The 13,741-nt window shown below is 56.7% G+C and overlaps 1 protein-coding gene across 1 annotated transcript in view; it reads left to right on the top strand.

The window, feature by feature from the left end:
• Window positions 1–67: 67 nt before the first annotated feature.
• The window catches only part of COL13A1 (collagen type XIII alpha 1 chain), a 63,416-nt gene continuing 49,742 nt past the window's right edge, over window positions 68–13,741 (top strand). The window contains exons 1-6 of the mRNA XM_057736924.1: window positions 68–88; window positions 3,178–3,204; window positions 4,040–4,066; window positions 5,990–6,046; window positions 10,778–10,885; window positions 13,158–13,184. Coding sequence (XP_057592907.1) covers window positions 86–88; window positions 3,178–3,204; window positions 4,040–4,066; window positions 5,990–6,046; window positions 10,778–10,885; window positions 13,158–13,184 — 249 coding nt within the window. The 5' untranslated portion in view covers window positions 68–85. The remainder of the gene's footprint in view (window positions 89–3,177; window positions 3,205–4,039; window positions 4,067–5,989; window positions 6,047–10,777; window positions 10,886–13,157; window positions 13,185–13,741) is intronic.

Below are 13,741 nucleotides of genomic sequence, written 5' to 3'. Positions count from 1 at the left end.
GGAGGGGGCTGCTTCTGGGTTGCAGACAACTTACCTAGCACGCGTGCTCCTCTCCTTCCAGGGTCACCCCGGACCAAAAGGGGAGATGGTAAGACCAGCTTTCCTGCCTTCCCTCAAGGGGTGGGGTGTTGGCCTGGCCCTCATGGGCCACACAAGCTCTGCCCGGCAGCGGAGGCGGCTGCCCCGCGGTCACTCCCCAGCGGGGTACAACGCCGCCCCCTAGGTCCTCACGCAGCACAGGGAGGAGACGGGGGCAGCAGGCTTCTCCACCTGAAGATGAGGAAGGGGAGGTCCAGAGGATGTCTGCGCCTGGCCAGCGTCACACAGAATTAGCAGCTAGGGTTCCCAAACCGCCGCTCTCACCCAGCACTCACAGTGGGGGCGAGGGGCGCCCATCCAGCACTGCACCCTGAGCCTGATTTCCTTGTGTTCCCAAGGCTCCGGGCGCTCCTGCCCCAGACAGGCACAAGGCAAACCTGGAGACGCAGACCTCTGCCCCCACCTTCCTCCTGGCCCCTTCCCACCTTCTGCAGAGCTTTGACACAGCCCGTGCCACCCCAGAAGTCATAGCGATGGCCATCAGTGGGCACTGCTCCAGAATCCTCATAACAGCTCATCATCCCCGTTCTACAAAAGGGGAGGTGGAGGTTCAGCGTGGTTGAGTGTATGGCCTGAGGTTACACAGCTCCTAAATAATAGAATATGGATTGGGACCCACGTGGTAGGATCTTACCCTCCACCATGTCTCCTTTTGCTGCCAGGCCCTTTGTTTAGAAAGAAAAAGACACTTCTAGGGGGCTCCTCTTCCTGCCGTTCCTCTGCCCCACCCCACGTAACCACCCATGAGTCTTCCCCGTCTGTTCCAGGGTCCGAACTAACTTGCACGGGGAAGGGGGGGCCATCTCTTCTCCCACGAGCTCATGTCAGGATGATAGATCCCCCATCCGCCTCATAGTCATGCATCAAAATCTGACAGGCTGCAGAGCCGTTAGGCTCCTGTTTGGCTTGGCACAGGGACCCCGAGCTATTAGTTCAACGCACTGTCTGGTGTAGTTATCTTGGCTGCTTGTCATCTGTCCATCTCCCCCTCCCCTTCCTTCCTGGATGGTCTCCCCTCTGCTGGGCGTCCAACACGGGCGGCTGGGCTCACCCTCACATGCTTCACCCGTGTCCTCACATGGCAAAAGTGGGTCCCCTCTGCCCTCAGCCACCTCACAGTGGCCCCGAGGACCTGACGTAAGGCACAGACCGCACCAGGGTCCCCCAGGCGGCGTAGAGGAGAACCAGGACTCCGGATGCAGGTCTTGTCCCACCACTCACAGGGCTGTTCTGAGAGTGGGAGCAGTAAATTCACACCAAGGGCTTAGAACAGTGCCTGGCACAGAGGAGGCAGGGCGGGCGCCCTGACCGGTCCTACGGGGGCGGCCGCAAGGGCTCATCAGTGCCATGTGCTGTTGGACCTTGAAATCCTTAAAAGAAACTTGAAATTCAGATGTTTGTTGTACTCTCCTTGCTCTTCAATATTTCAATTAATTGAAATAAAACTGTGTGGGACCAACAAAATATGTTGGGGACTGCAGTTGTCCCATGGGCCACTCTTTGGGACATCTGAGCTTAATCCTCCCAGTCTCTGCAGTCCCAAGCCTGTGGGTTGATTTTCTGGGCCCCTGCCCCTCCCTCTCTGGTCATACTCCTCTCTCTGTCCTGAGAGAGGGTGGCCTGGTCCCCTGCAGTCTTGTTCCCTGCCAGATGCATCACATTCTGCTCAACCTGTTACTAAGCACTTGGTCAACCACATGGGCTGGGGTGCCACACGGATTGTGCCAAAAACCACTTGTCCCTTCCCACAAACCTCCTGGGAATTTTTCAGTTTGGTGGTTGGTCCAGTTGGCAAGTCAGGGACAAAAGAAGGCTTTCCTCCCACCCAGATAGATCTGCCCTGGGATTCCTGAGGTCTTCAAGCCCCAAAGAGACTGGTCTGGCCGGTGGGTCCTCACAGGCCCTCAGGATGGTGACTGGAAGGGACCTCAGGGCCCCAGGGGCTGGGGCACTGCCTATGGCCCGAGCCAAGTTTAGAAGCCCTGCCCCCCCCCCCAAGGTCCAGCCCAGTTCAGAGCATGTGACAGAGTGGACACAGCTGGACCTTCGAGGTCCCAGCGCCACCGCTCACGGAGCCGCTGGGCCTTGTCTCCATCGCCTCATCCAGGAGGTGGAGTGAAGCCAGCGCCTTCCTCTCAGGCCAGCGTGAGTGTGAGCTCAGCACACGCCGAAAGCCTGCCTCCAAGGGGGTCCTCCAAACAAGGTGCACCATTCTCCCCCATCCCCTCCATACCAGCCGAGCGTGAGGTCCCCTCAGCCCCGGCCTCAGGTCAGGCTCCTGAGAGAGCCTGGGTCCTCCTCAGGGACCTAGGGTCCACCCTGAACCCAGGCTCCTTTCTCATCCCTGCAAGCTCCACAAGACACCCTGGAAGGAAACCCCAAGGCCTCTTACGTTCCTCCGAGGAGCCCAGAACATGGCTTAAGTTGCCCACTTCCTGCTTCCTCTCTTTGACCAAAGGTTTCTCCAAAACCCCCAATGTCTGCAGTGCTGCCTCCCCCCTCATGTCCCCAGAAGGCCTTCTGGCTCAGTGGGATGGATGCTGAGGCTGTGGAGGGTAGGAGTCAGAATGGGCTTTTGGCTCCACGAGGACATGGCATGAGAGCACAGGGTGTCCCACAGTAGCAGAGCCCCACCTGGCATGTGGTTGCCGCCTCCTCTGTGGCCAGCCCCCGAGATGCTGGTGGGTGCAGCAGTGAATGAAGGATGGCACCTGTTCTTCACTGTGGCCACATGCAGGGGGCAGGGCATACCTAGTCACATCCATGGTGGATGAAGAAGCTGGGCCACACCAGCTGGAACCTCTCGGGCACAGGAAGACCAGGCGTGGGTGGCCAAGCCCAGCCTTTGGGACTCCTGGCTTTCAAAAAACTTTCTTGCACAATCCCATGCAGGCCTGCATCTCTGACTCTGCCCGCCTTCTGTGTCCCACTGGCTTGTGTGTGTTTCCTTCCCACAGGGCCTGGCGGGTCCCCCAGCACAGCCGGCTGGTACCTCACCCCAATGTTCCCCGGCAGAGAAGCTTTGGGCCTGAGTCCTTAGCCTCGGTTCCTAACTCTCTTGTGTCTGTCTCTTTGTAGGGACCTCCAGGACAAAAAGGAGAAAAGGTAAGCTGATGGAGGTTTTCTAGAATCTTCATCTCAAGAAGCAGCCTTCCAACAGGTAGAAAGGGTTATTTTCAAACTTCAGTTTTTATCAGCAGAGCCAGGGAATCCCCCGTATGTGGCACGCAGTACATGAGGGAGAGAAGGGAAGCTGCCCTGGGTGGGGATCTTTTCTTGCGGGGAGGAGTCTGGCCCTTCTCAGCCTCTTCCTCTGCCCATCCTGCCTGCCACCCCTATGCTATTTCCTGAGCACCTCCATAAGCCCCTAGGATTTTGAGGTGTCAGTTTGTAAACCACTGGCCTGGACCTCTTCCTGGCCTCCTGCATTCTCTGTCTCTTTGAATTTCTGATGGGGGCTCTGCCGGGCTTGCCCCCAGGCTGATGGTGCAGGGACCTGGCACCCCCGGTTCAAAGAAGGCATCTCGGAGGGCCCCGTTGCCCACCGCCTGCCTCGGTGTCCACTGTTCCCTTCCAGGGGTTCCTGTTCAGGGCCATTGGGTGGACCCACCCAGAGGATCGACCTTTCCGGAAGATACCCCCAGCCAGGCATGGAGCGTAACCCCTCACTCTGCCGTCACGGCATGTGGTGTATGGTGACAAAGTCCTGCCCGTGGCTCTGTGGGGCCACGTCCAGGCAGGCCCTGGGGGTTTATCTCCTACTGTCAGCCAGGCTCAAGGGAGGGAATCAGTTCTCCTGCCTCAGAGAGCTCAGCCCAGGACAGAGCAGGGCAGGCAGGTAACGCGTATGCGTGGTGTGTCCCCAAGTCCTAGGGCTGCCCCCTAGTGACAGCCCCCCCACAAGCATCTAACACCTGCTCTCCTTCCCTCTCTTCCCCAGGGTCAGTGTGGAGAGTACCCGCACCGGGTAAGTGGAAGCCCAAAACTGATCCATTCCTGAGGCACAGCCCCCGGATCAGCCTCATCTTCCCTGCAGAACTTGGGGCCCAGGAGCACGTAGCCTGCTCTGGGCTCAGCAGCCAGAGTGGTGCCTTCACTGTGGTGGTGTGTCTGGCCGGCGTCCGGGGGCGCGCCTGGTGGTCAGTGTGGGTGTGTTTGTGCAGACCTGTGTGTCTTTGTACATCTGCCCCTGCTCTGGCTGGGCCGGCAAGCCCCCAGTATGCATGTGTGTGAACTCCGCGTGCCTGGGTGTGTGCTCCTTTGCACATGGCCTTCAGCATAAGGCCATGCGGCTTGTGCCAGTCTGGGTCTGGCTCCCCACCCAGCACGTGCGCGAGTGTGTGTGTGTGTGTGTGTGTGTGTGTGTGAGAGAGAGAGAGAGAGACAGCTTGTGTGTGTCCGTCTGCTTGCCCTGGCAGAATCAGAGGGAATTTTTGGTTAGTCATTGTTCCAGATGACCCAAACCTCCGTGGTGGGAGATAATTGGAGGCTGACTGTACCAATTCAAGGGTAAATTCTCTGCTTTGCTTCTTTAAGAAATAAGGAAGGCCCTCCAAGGAAGATGGGGGATTCCAGGGCTGGGACAGTTTCCCACGCTCCCCCAGCCCCCCCTCCTTCCTTTCCCTTGCTCTCACCTGGGATACAGAGCCCAAAGCCCGCTGGAGTCCTGTTGGGAGCCCTCAGATGTGTGCCAACACCAAAGAGCCATTCTTGGGGACCAGGTGTGGGGTGGGGGAGCAAAGGTGTGCAAGAGCCCCAGTGAGCTGGGACCAGAGAAATGTCCCTGGTTTTGTGTATCGGCCTTGATGCTCTGAGACCTGGGCAGTGGGGGCAGGAAAGACACACATCTTTAGGTGTCCATCCGCCGTCGTGGGCTGCGTTGTGCCCACAAGCACCTACACAGTGTGGCCGCCCCGGCCGCCCACCCCTGCCAGGCAGGAGGCTTTAGGGAGTGGAGAGAAACACAAGCCAGGCTCAGAGTCCATCAACCTGGCTCCAAAAGGCCACTGGGAGGACCTTGGTAGCAGAGTCCGGCCACTCAGACTCGGACCCTTGGTTCCCAGGCCAGGGAGAGGCCGGGGTGGCAGGGGGGTGGGGGCGGCCTTGCATGTGAGTGGCTGGGGTCAGGGCGAGGCCAAGGCTGGGCAGGGGGCGCAGGCCGGCAGCAGCGCAGACAGAGCCAGCCTGTTGGCGGCATGTGCTCCAGGGAGTCAGGGGCCCTGGTGTTCCGGCCAGCCTGATCCTGATACAATAATAGCAGGTCAGCTGTGTTTATTTGGAACGATGGGCTCACAGGATTGTTATGTTACCCGAAAGAAAGACAGCATCCCTCCAGCACAAAAGACAACACAACTGCAGCCGCTTTGACAGTGTGTCATCCGCCCCGAGCGGACGCGTGGGGGTAGGAGGAGAGGAAGGCTCTCTGCCCCTCAGCCCAACCCAAGAAGATGGAGCCGGCAGGGACCGAAGGCTCCAGAGCACCATGGCCACAGGGTGCAGAGAAGCCCAGGGTTATGACTGCACCAGTGTGGGTCACAGTCAGGTCGGGTGAGGGTGGATGTGCGGATCCAGCCGATGGGCAGGCCAAGGCAGCTGGCACCTTCTGTTCACCTGGAGGAGGGTAGAAGGCAGGGTGCTTCTAGGGGAAGGGGTCTGTTGGTTTTCTGAGGGATCTGCAGGCCTGATGGGGGTGGCAGGCCTCCTGGCCCACAAGATCCAAGATCCAGGCAATCTGGGCCTCTGTCCCCGCCTGCAGCATCTCCAAGGGAGGGAGGGGGAGGAGGGTGGGCAGTGGGTGGCTGGGGTGCCCTGGGATGGGGAGCTGGTGTCTGGGCCCGACACTCACTCTCCGCATTGTCCTGTCTCCGCCTCCACCTTCACCCCACACCAGGAGCACCTAAGCAGCTCTCTAGCAGCTCTGCGCTCCAACCAGATAATTACCCTGAAGGTTTGTAGGTTCTGGAAGGTCTGTGGGTCCCTCTGCGGAGAGGCTTCCTGGACGCAGAGCCCAACATTGCATGTCCCCAGGCCCCACAGGGGGAGGGGTGGGGCTCTGTGAAGGCAGCAGTGACCCGGAAAGGCCATGATTGGGCTCCCAGGTCCCTGGCTGGGGGTGTCCTCAGCGCAGGCGGCCCCCGCTTCCTGATGCTCATCGCAGCGGCCTCATGTGAGTTACAGTGCTTTCAAAAACAAGAGGTGGATTATATGCCGTCTTTGTTTCCCCATGTGTTCTAACCTCTTTCTAACGCCATAGGGTGCTCAGCACTAATGGGTAGAGAGACTGGAAACAGCCAGAATTTCCAGAAATGAAAATTACATTAGGTAACGTGATTGCAAGCTGCCTCCCCCCCAGAAAAGGTGGTTGAGCACTGCGGAGACGTCTTTGTCCAGCCCCTATGTTCCAAGCTCCTTAGCCCCAGGGTGAGACCTCGGTAGCACTTGGCTGGTGCCTGCACTGGCCACACCCTCCTCCCGCTCAGCCCCCCGGAGCCAGGCTTGGCTCTGCCCTTGACCACCCTCCCCAGAGTCGCTGACACCAGCCCTTCTCGTTTAGCCAAAAAAAGAACCCAGAGGTTGCCGCACACCAGCCTGGCTTCAAGTACCCATTTAGGCTGGTCCTGTGGCTCCCAAGCCAGAGCCTCGGAGTCTGCTGCTTTCAGCCCAGCAGCCTCTGTCCACGACCTGGGACCAGCGGGGCTGACAGTGCAATGTTGGGCCGCGTGTCAGGGGGCCTCTGTGGCCCAGCGTGTCCGCGGAGGGCAGTCCTGGCCAGGGGGTCCTCTCCCAGCCAGGGAGTGTGGCTGGCCAACACCCCAAGGGCCCCCCTCCTTCCAGGGATGGGGTGCCATCCCAGGGCGAGCTCAGCGCTGCACCCACAAGCCTTGAACACCCCATCCACGCCCTCCCTCCTGTGCCTCACGCTCACTAATCTCTCTTCTCTCTTCCTCTCCTCCCTGCCTCTTGGCCACCCTGCCTTCCTGGCGGACTTTCGACCCTCCTGAACACCTGTGGTCTTTGGCCTTGGCCCTCTGGCCTTCCACCTCATCTTTCTTCTCAGCTGCTGCCTCTCCTCAATTCAGTGCGGCTGGCTCCACCCCCAGTCATTAAAAGGCGGACCTTCCAGGTAGACACCTCCCTTGCCCAGACCATGTGGGGCTTCCCAGGGGCTGGCGAGTCTCTGGGCCCTGACAGGCCAGCTGGGGCTATAGACGAAGCCAGAATCTCACTGCACCCCCATTACATTAACTGAGACAAAAATGGACCCATGAATGCCATAGATGTGGAAATACACGCCACCCAGGCCCAGGGGCCACAACCATTACCTCACCATTACTGCTCACAACAGCCACCACCAACAGCCATCTCTGTGTACCAGCCACTGGGCTATGTGTTTTACAGGCCTGATTTCATTTAATTCTCTCAATGGTTGTATAAGTTAGGCATGATCATCCTTATTTCACAGATGAGGAAGTCAGGCTCAGAGACATTAAGTAAGTGGCCTGAGGTCATATAGCCAGTAAATTTCAGAGCATCCAGGTTCTCCTTCTCTTACTAGCTGTGTGATTTGGGGCAAGTTACTTAACCTCTCTGTGCCTCAACGTTCTCATTTGTAAAATGAGGATAATAGCAGTTCCTACTGCATAGGGTTATTGTGTATGCAGAGCACTGGGAATAATTCCTGGCATAGTTTAAGTGCTGTAATTAAATTGAGGCTCAGAGAGGTGAATTTGTCCCCACGGTCGCACAAACAGCAAGAGGCAGCATTCTGGCAGACTTGGGAACTGGCAGCCAGGTCTTCGGATCCCACATCCAGGGCTCTCTCCGTTGGACCTACACCCTTTATATTTAGAAATGCAGTTTGCTTAGCATCTGATCACTTGTAACCTGAGTTTGAGAAGCAAGGGAGTTTGCAGAGGAAATGTAGCCCACAACCAACAGGTGTAAACACTGTGAGCAACTGCTTCCTTCTTCCTGCCTTCCTAAGCCAAGGAGGCTGGGATAGGACCAGATCACAAAGAACAAGAGACCACAGACCCAGGGATCTAGGCATAGGCACTGCAATTTGATGCCAGGCCAGGAATTCCATGGCTGCCACCCCCGCCCCTAGGCTCCCTTACACTGGGGGTCAGAGGTTATCCCCAAAGCCACAGGGGTGCTGGAAGTGGCAGGCTCTGAGATGCTCTCTGAAAACCTGACAGCAGGGCCTGGAGCCACCACCTGGCCTGACTCAGGAGCCCAGAGGCCTGCATGTTCAAGCACCTGATTGAACAGGGCTGAAAAATCGCTCCAATTAACAGCTAAAAATACAGAGGGACATGTGATACGTGTGCTACCCAAGCCTACATATCCCATTACACCAGCCAAATCCTCGAGAGCCTCCACGTGCTCCAAGTGCTCACCCCAAGCCCGGCTATTCAGGCGGCCCACTGGCAGCTCACGGAAGCACCAGGGCCACCCCGCACTCAGCCACACATCCCCGTGTCAGACCCCATTTCAGGAGAGCTGAGTCCTTGCTCTCAGAGTGGCCGTTGGCCTCAACCCCCAACAGCCACCTCCTGGCCTTAGTGGCAGAAGCTGCTGTGTGTTGAGCCCTCGCTGGGTCCCGAGCGCTGTTGTAGGAATCCTAGGTGGGCTGTCTCATGTGACCCACACGGGCCACCTGGCCCTGGAGGTGGCATCACCATCATCGCCACCTTACAGATGAAAAAGCCGAGAGGTATGTTACTGCCTCACTTTTCAAGAGCGAGAGGTGGATGAGCCAGAACTTTCGGGGCTGCTCTGACCTGATTTCCAAAGTAGAGAGAAGAATGGGGGCCCTGTTTCACCTGCTACAGATTCTGCCTAGAGAATGAGGTTTTTATGCTGTCAGCCATGGTGAGACATAAAAAGGCTTGTCCATTTCCTATCAATAAACCAATATTGATTTCACAGGCTCTATAAGATGCTTAAACATTGGGTCTAACATTAGGTGAAAGAGGAAACTTTATATGAGATACGACGTGCTTAGCAGATGGTGTTGGAGGTCATTGCCTAAGTGCAGAAAGTTGGACTGCGAGCAGTTTTTGCTGGGGGCTTATTTGAAATGAATAGGAATAGTCTGGTATTCTGAGTTTAGGTCCTAGCTCCCCCCAAATTCTCCATGTGACCTTGATCAGGGAACTCAACTTCTCTGAGCCTGTTTTCTCTTCTGTAAAGTGGGACTTGTGACCCATTTCTGCACCTGCCTTCTCCATCATGGACACTTGGAGCCCTTAAGTGGCTTCTCAGAGGGTGTGGCAGGTTGCAGCCCAGGCCCCAGAATGGCACTGCTGGTGGCATCTGCCCTAGATGTCCCATCTGAGAGATGATTCAAACAGGAGCTGCTAAAGTCTTAGTTCTTGTTCTGAGGTTGTACACTCCTGTCTATAATCACCATTTCCTCTATGGAGTTTGCAGCAAGCATCATCAGCTCCCTTTCTCATGTAGGGAAGCAGAAGTGTCATAAAGGATTCCTGAGATCACACTGAGAAGGCTGGGCTGGCCTGGAGTCTGGCCACCTGAGTCCCCCTGCATCCCAGCCTGGAGAGCTCACACCTGCCAGGCTGTTCTACTTTAGTCTGCAGGGCTGAACCCCTCGTCAGGAGCTGAGCCCAGAACCTCCCTGGAAAGGTCACGTAGAAAACAACCTAACGATACTGGTCTGCAGAGATCTAGGGTGACTCGGGCCGGCCCCCAGCCCCAAGATCTGGGTCACATGGGCCAGGCTCTCTCCTCCTCCTGAGGATCCCACCCCTACCTCCCTGGGCCCCGGGTCCGCCCTGGGCACATGCTCGATGGGTGACAAAGTCTGGGGGATAAGGCAGAGGAATAATAATAGCAACTCCAGAAAGGCATAAAGCTCTTTACACTTTCAAAACTCAACCAAGGGAAGAGTTGCAAACTCAACTGTCCTCTGAGGTCAGGCCCAGATCACATCAGTGACAGAAGCAGGCTGCACACAGGAAGGATAGGGAGGGTGGGGCCTGAGGCACCTGGAGAGCCCAGTTGATGGCTGCCCCCCGAGGATGTGGCCCTAGCTGGCCAGGGCTCCAGGTTTTCATCAGAAGCCACCAAGCCAAATTGTTTACATGAAATCTCTTGCCCAATTGTTTGGTGAGCCAAACAAAATTCTGTGGCCTCTGACCTAAGGATTTCAGTTGATCCTCTGGGCCAGATAATTAAAGACGGCAAAAAGCGGTGACAGGAAACAAGGAACAGCTGTTCTCATTTGATGGCTGGGAGGCCAGGGCGCAGAGATGGTAGACTCGCCGCCACTCAGAGGGAGGGGCCGAGGCAAGCCCAGACTGCTGGCCACCTGAGCTGGACCCTGGCCATCTGACCAGGCTGAGAACAGGCCTTTGTTTGGGCCAGGGGGCATCTCACCCGCTCTTCTGCCTCTGCCACCGCAGCAGGGCTCTGCCCTGGGGACCAGCAGCTCGTGCAGCGTGCTCTCTGGAGGCCCCTCCTCTGGGGGCCTGATGTCTTGGCTGTCCCCTCACTGCCACCGGCCCCTGCATGTAGTCACCACCACAGCACCATCACTGTCATGCCACCACCGCCTCCCCAGAGCCCACAGCGGGGCCTCACTGGGTGCATGGCACGGGGGTGGGGCCGCTCTGCAGCCCAGGCTCTCTCTAACACTTGTTTCCACAAACCTCAGGGTGAACAGGGCCAGGCTGGCATCCAAGGCCCACCAGGGCCACCAGGCCCTCCTGGACCGGGCGGACCTCTGGGGCACCCAGGACTGCCAGGGCCCATGGGGCCACCCGTAAGTATCCCTCCCGCTCTCCCCTGCTTCCTCTCCTTCAAGGTTTGTCCCCAAAATTCTCTGGAAGCTTCCAAATCTTGCATAACCCATGGGAACCTTGGTCCCCGCTGAATGAGCAGATATACCTCGGCAAGGCCGGTGGATGTGGCTGGCCCGTGCAGGAGCTGCCTGTCCCTGTCATACTCACCTGTTGCACTCTTGTTCTGAAAACACACATCCTGGGACCATGTGCTCCACTCCAGTCATTGCCTCCCAGGGAGGAAACCATGAACAGGCCTCACCTCTCCCAGGCTCAGCAGAGAGGAGCTTGGAAAGAAAGTTCCCAGGGCTACTCTGATGGCTGTCCCCGACCCCTGGGCTTAGGAAAACCTGAGTTGGGGGCAGTGTGTTCTAAAGGAGGTAGCAAGGGGGCGTCCGGCTGCCTGGCATCCCTAACAGACATGCCTTTGCTGGTAAATGTGTGTTTCACACTCCTGGGCCACCTTGCAACCAAGTTACATGTCCGCTTGGCCAGGAGAGCCCTGCGTCAAGCCTGGGGATTGGACCACTGTCGCGAGGGCTCAGGGGGGCCAACAGACACCCCTCCAGGCAAGCACACGTAGGCAATAGTTCGGTTCCAGTGTCTACCGGTCATCTGTTTGCAAGCCCTGGCCAACCCCTGGCTCTTTCTCAGCCCAATTTAGGGCAATAAAGCACCAGAGTGGAATAATTTAGCAGGCCCCTGGACTTCTTCTTTGGAGAAAACGGGTTCTCCATCCAGAGCTAAGACGAGCGTCAGCAGTTATTGGAGGGACGGGGTTAAGGACATAGCCTGTTTGATGATGTTTTTTCCACGTGGCTTTAAAAAAAAAAAGCGCCTTTCTCTTTTATGACAAAAGCATCATACATCCATTGTGAAAAATGTGGAGCCTAGACAAGGAAACAGTTTTACACTGCGTGCCTTCCCATATCCAGAGTTCCCCATCATTAACATGGCGGCAAGGTCGTCCCATTCTTCTCCTTAGACTTCCCTGCGCACAAACGTTTTCCAGCTTGATGCTGTTCTGAATAATATAACAGTTTGTATCCTGTTACTTTTTTCACTTAATATCGTAAACCATGCCCCTTCCTACGTCAGGAGTCTCCCGTGATGTGGATTTTGGGACGGCTGGGTCTATTTACAAGGTAGTTAATGCGTTTCCTTCTGTATATCCTTGCACATAAATGTTTGTGCACATCTCTGACGTTTTCATGGTGATAGATTCCCAAAGGTGGAATTGCTGGGTCTGGGCCCTCTGCTACCCCAGCTGCCAAGCCCAAGTTTCAGTGTAGCGACCCCCTAGGCTGGGCGACAGCTCTGGCCGACCAGGGCAGCCAGCTTGGCCAGGAGGCGGCACAGCAGAGTCAAAACCTAACTTGCTGGGAGCCAGCTCTCCTGCTCAGCTTGATCCCCATAACGAATTTTAAATATTTCCGAGATTTCTCCCCAGAACCCTGGGGAGGGAAGTTAGTCTCACTTCCATGGGTTTCTAGATGGAAAAACAGAAAACCTGAAAGGAAGTGAAATTTAGGGAATTGAACCAAACAAACCAAGCCAAGAAAAACCAAAAAGAAAAAAAAAAGCTCAAAATTCACTTCTTTACTGACGGCCCTTGCCCAAACACACTGGGCTCCCCATCACTGAACCCAAGCCAGGTGGTTTTCTTTGTTAGGTTGTTTATAGAGAGAAAAACCAGAAAGCGTGTTTTTAACGCAGTTGAAACAGGCCAGACTCAAGCATCATGGTTTTCTCCAGCCCGTGTTTGCTGTCCAGACCCACGCCTGAGACCACGCTGGAGCCTGCCTTCCCTTGAGCCTCCCTCGGCCTCCCACGGGGCCCACACCACCTCACCTGCGCTGGCTGCCGTGGTCACAGGGCCCCAGGGGTGGGGGAAGGAGACAGAGGGCTCCCCCACAGGCTGGCAGGGCCAAAAACAAAACCCAGGCTCTGCCGGGCAAGGTGGGCTTTCCACGGAGCCGTTCCAGTTAGGAGGTGGGTGGGTGGGGACCTGGGCCAAACCACACTGTCAGTTTCACATGATGCCACTGACCTGTTTTCCAGCGGGCAAGCACAGCGTGGATGCCCACGGCACCCATGTGGCTCCAAAGAGGCTCCACGTGCCCTCAGCAGGTTTCAGATACCCTTCCAGGACCCTCTAGATCTGTTCTCTAGCACGTCCACTGTAAATGTAACTAGCCCCCACAGTTTGCCAGTGCAATCCATCTCTACTCACCTTTTTTCTTGCTTCTGCAGGGCTTACCTGGGCCTCCTGGACCAAAGGTGAGGGCCCTTCTGGGTGATGCATCAGATGGGCGGAAGTGTTCCCTGCAGGAGGGAGGGGGAGGCAGCACTGAAGGGTACTGAGTAAGGAGCTGAGAGGGATCTCGGCTGAGAGGAGGATCAGGAGTGGCTCATTTCCAAAACGCCACTCAGAAATTGATTGGCTCCCACAAGGACTGCACTTTTGTAGGCTCAGGCCACGCGAGTGCTATGGCTGATACGGAAGATGCGGCCCTGCCCTCCAAGGAGGTTATGGTCTAGTTAGAAACAAAGTTGATGCCCAGGACGCCCTCACAACATCCCAGTAAAACAGTGTTTCATAAGGGGCCAGACCTGGAAAGGACCTTCGGGGTCTTCCGGTTTCTTTGGAAACCTTATCTGGAAGCCCACAATGTCAAACAGAATCTCCCTTTGAAGCTGGAGTCCCTGCAGCTCGAGAGAGGAGAAGTAGCAAAGCACTGATCCCAGCCAAGCATTTCACAAATGCGGAAGCTAGAGCCCTGGGGAAAAGAGACTTGTCCAGGTGCCACGGAGAGTCCGCGGTGGAACCAGAGCTG

This window comes from Hippopotamus amphibius, chromosome 5 (assembly GCF_030028045.1).
Source record: "Hippopotamus amphibius kiboko isolate mHipAmp2 chromosome 5, mHipAmp2.hap2, whole genome shotgun sequence".
Lineage (NCBI taxonomy): Eukaryota > Metazoa > Chordata > Mammalia > Artiodactyla > Hippopotamidae > Hippopotamus > Hippopotamus amphibius.
The sequence above is the reverse complement of the archived record's forward strand: the minus strand, read 5'-3'. Positions and strand labels throughout refer to the sequence as shown.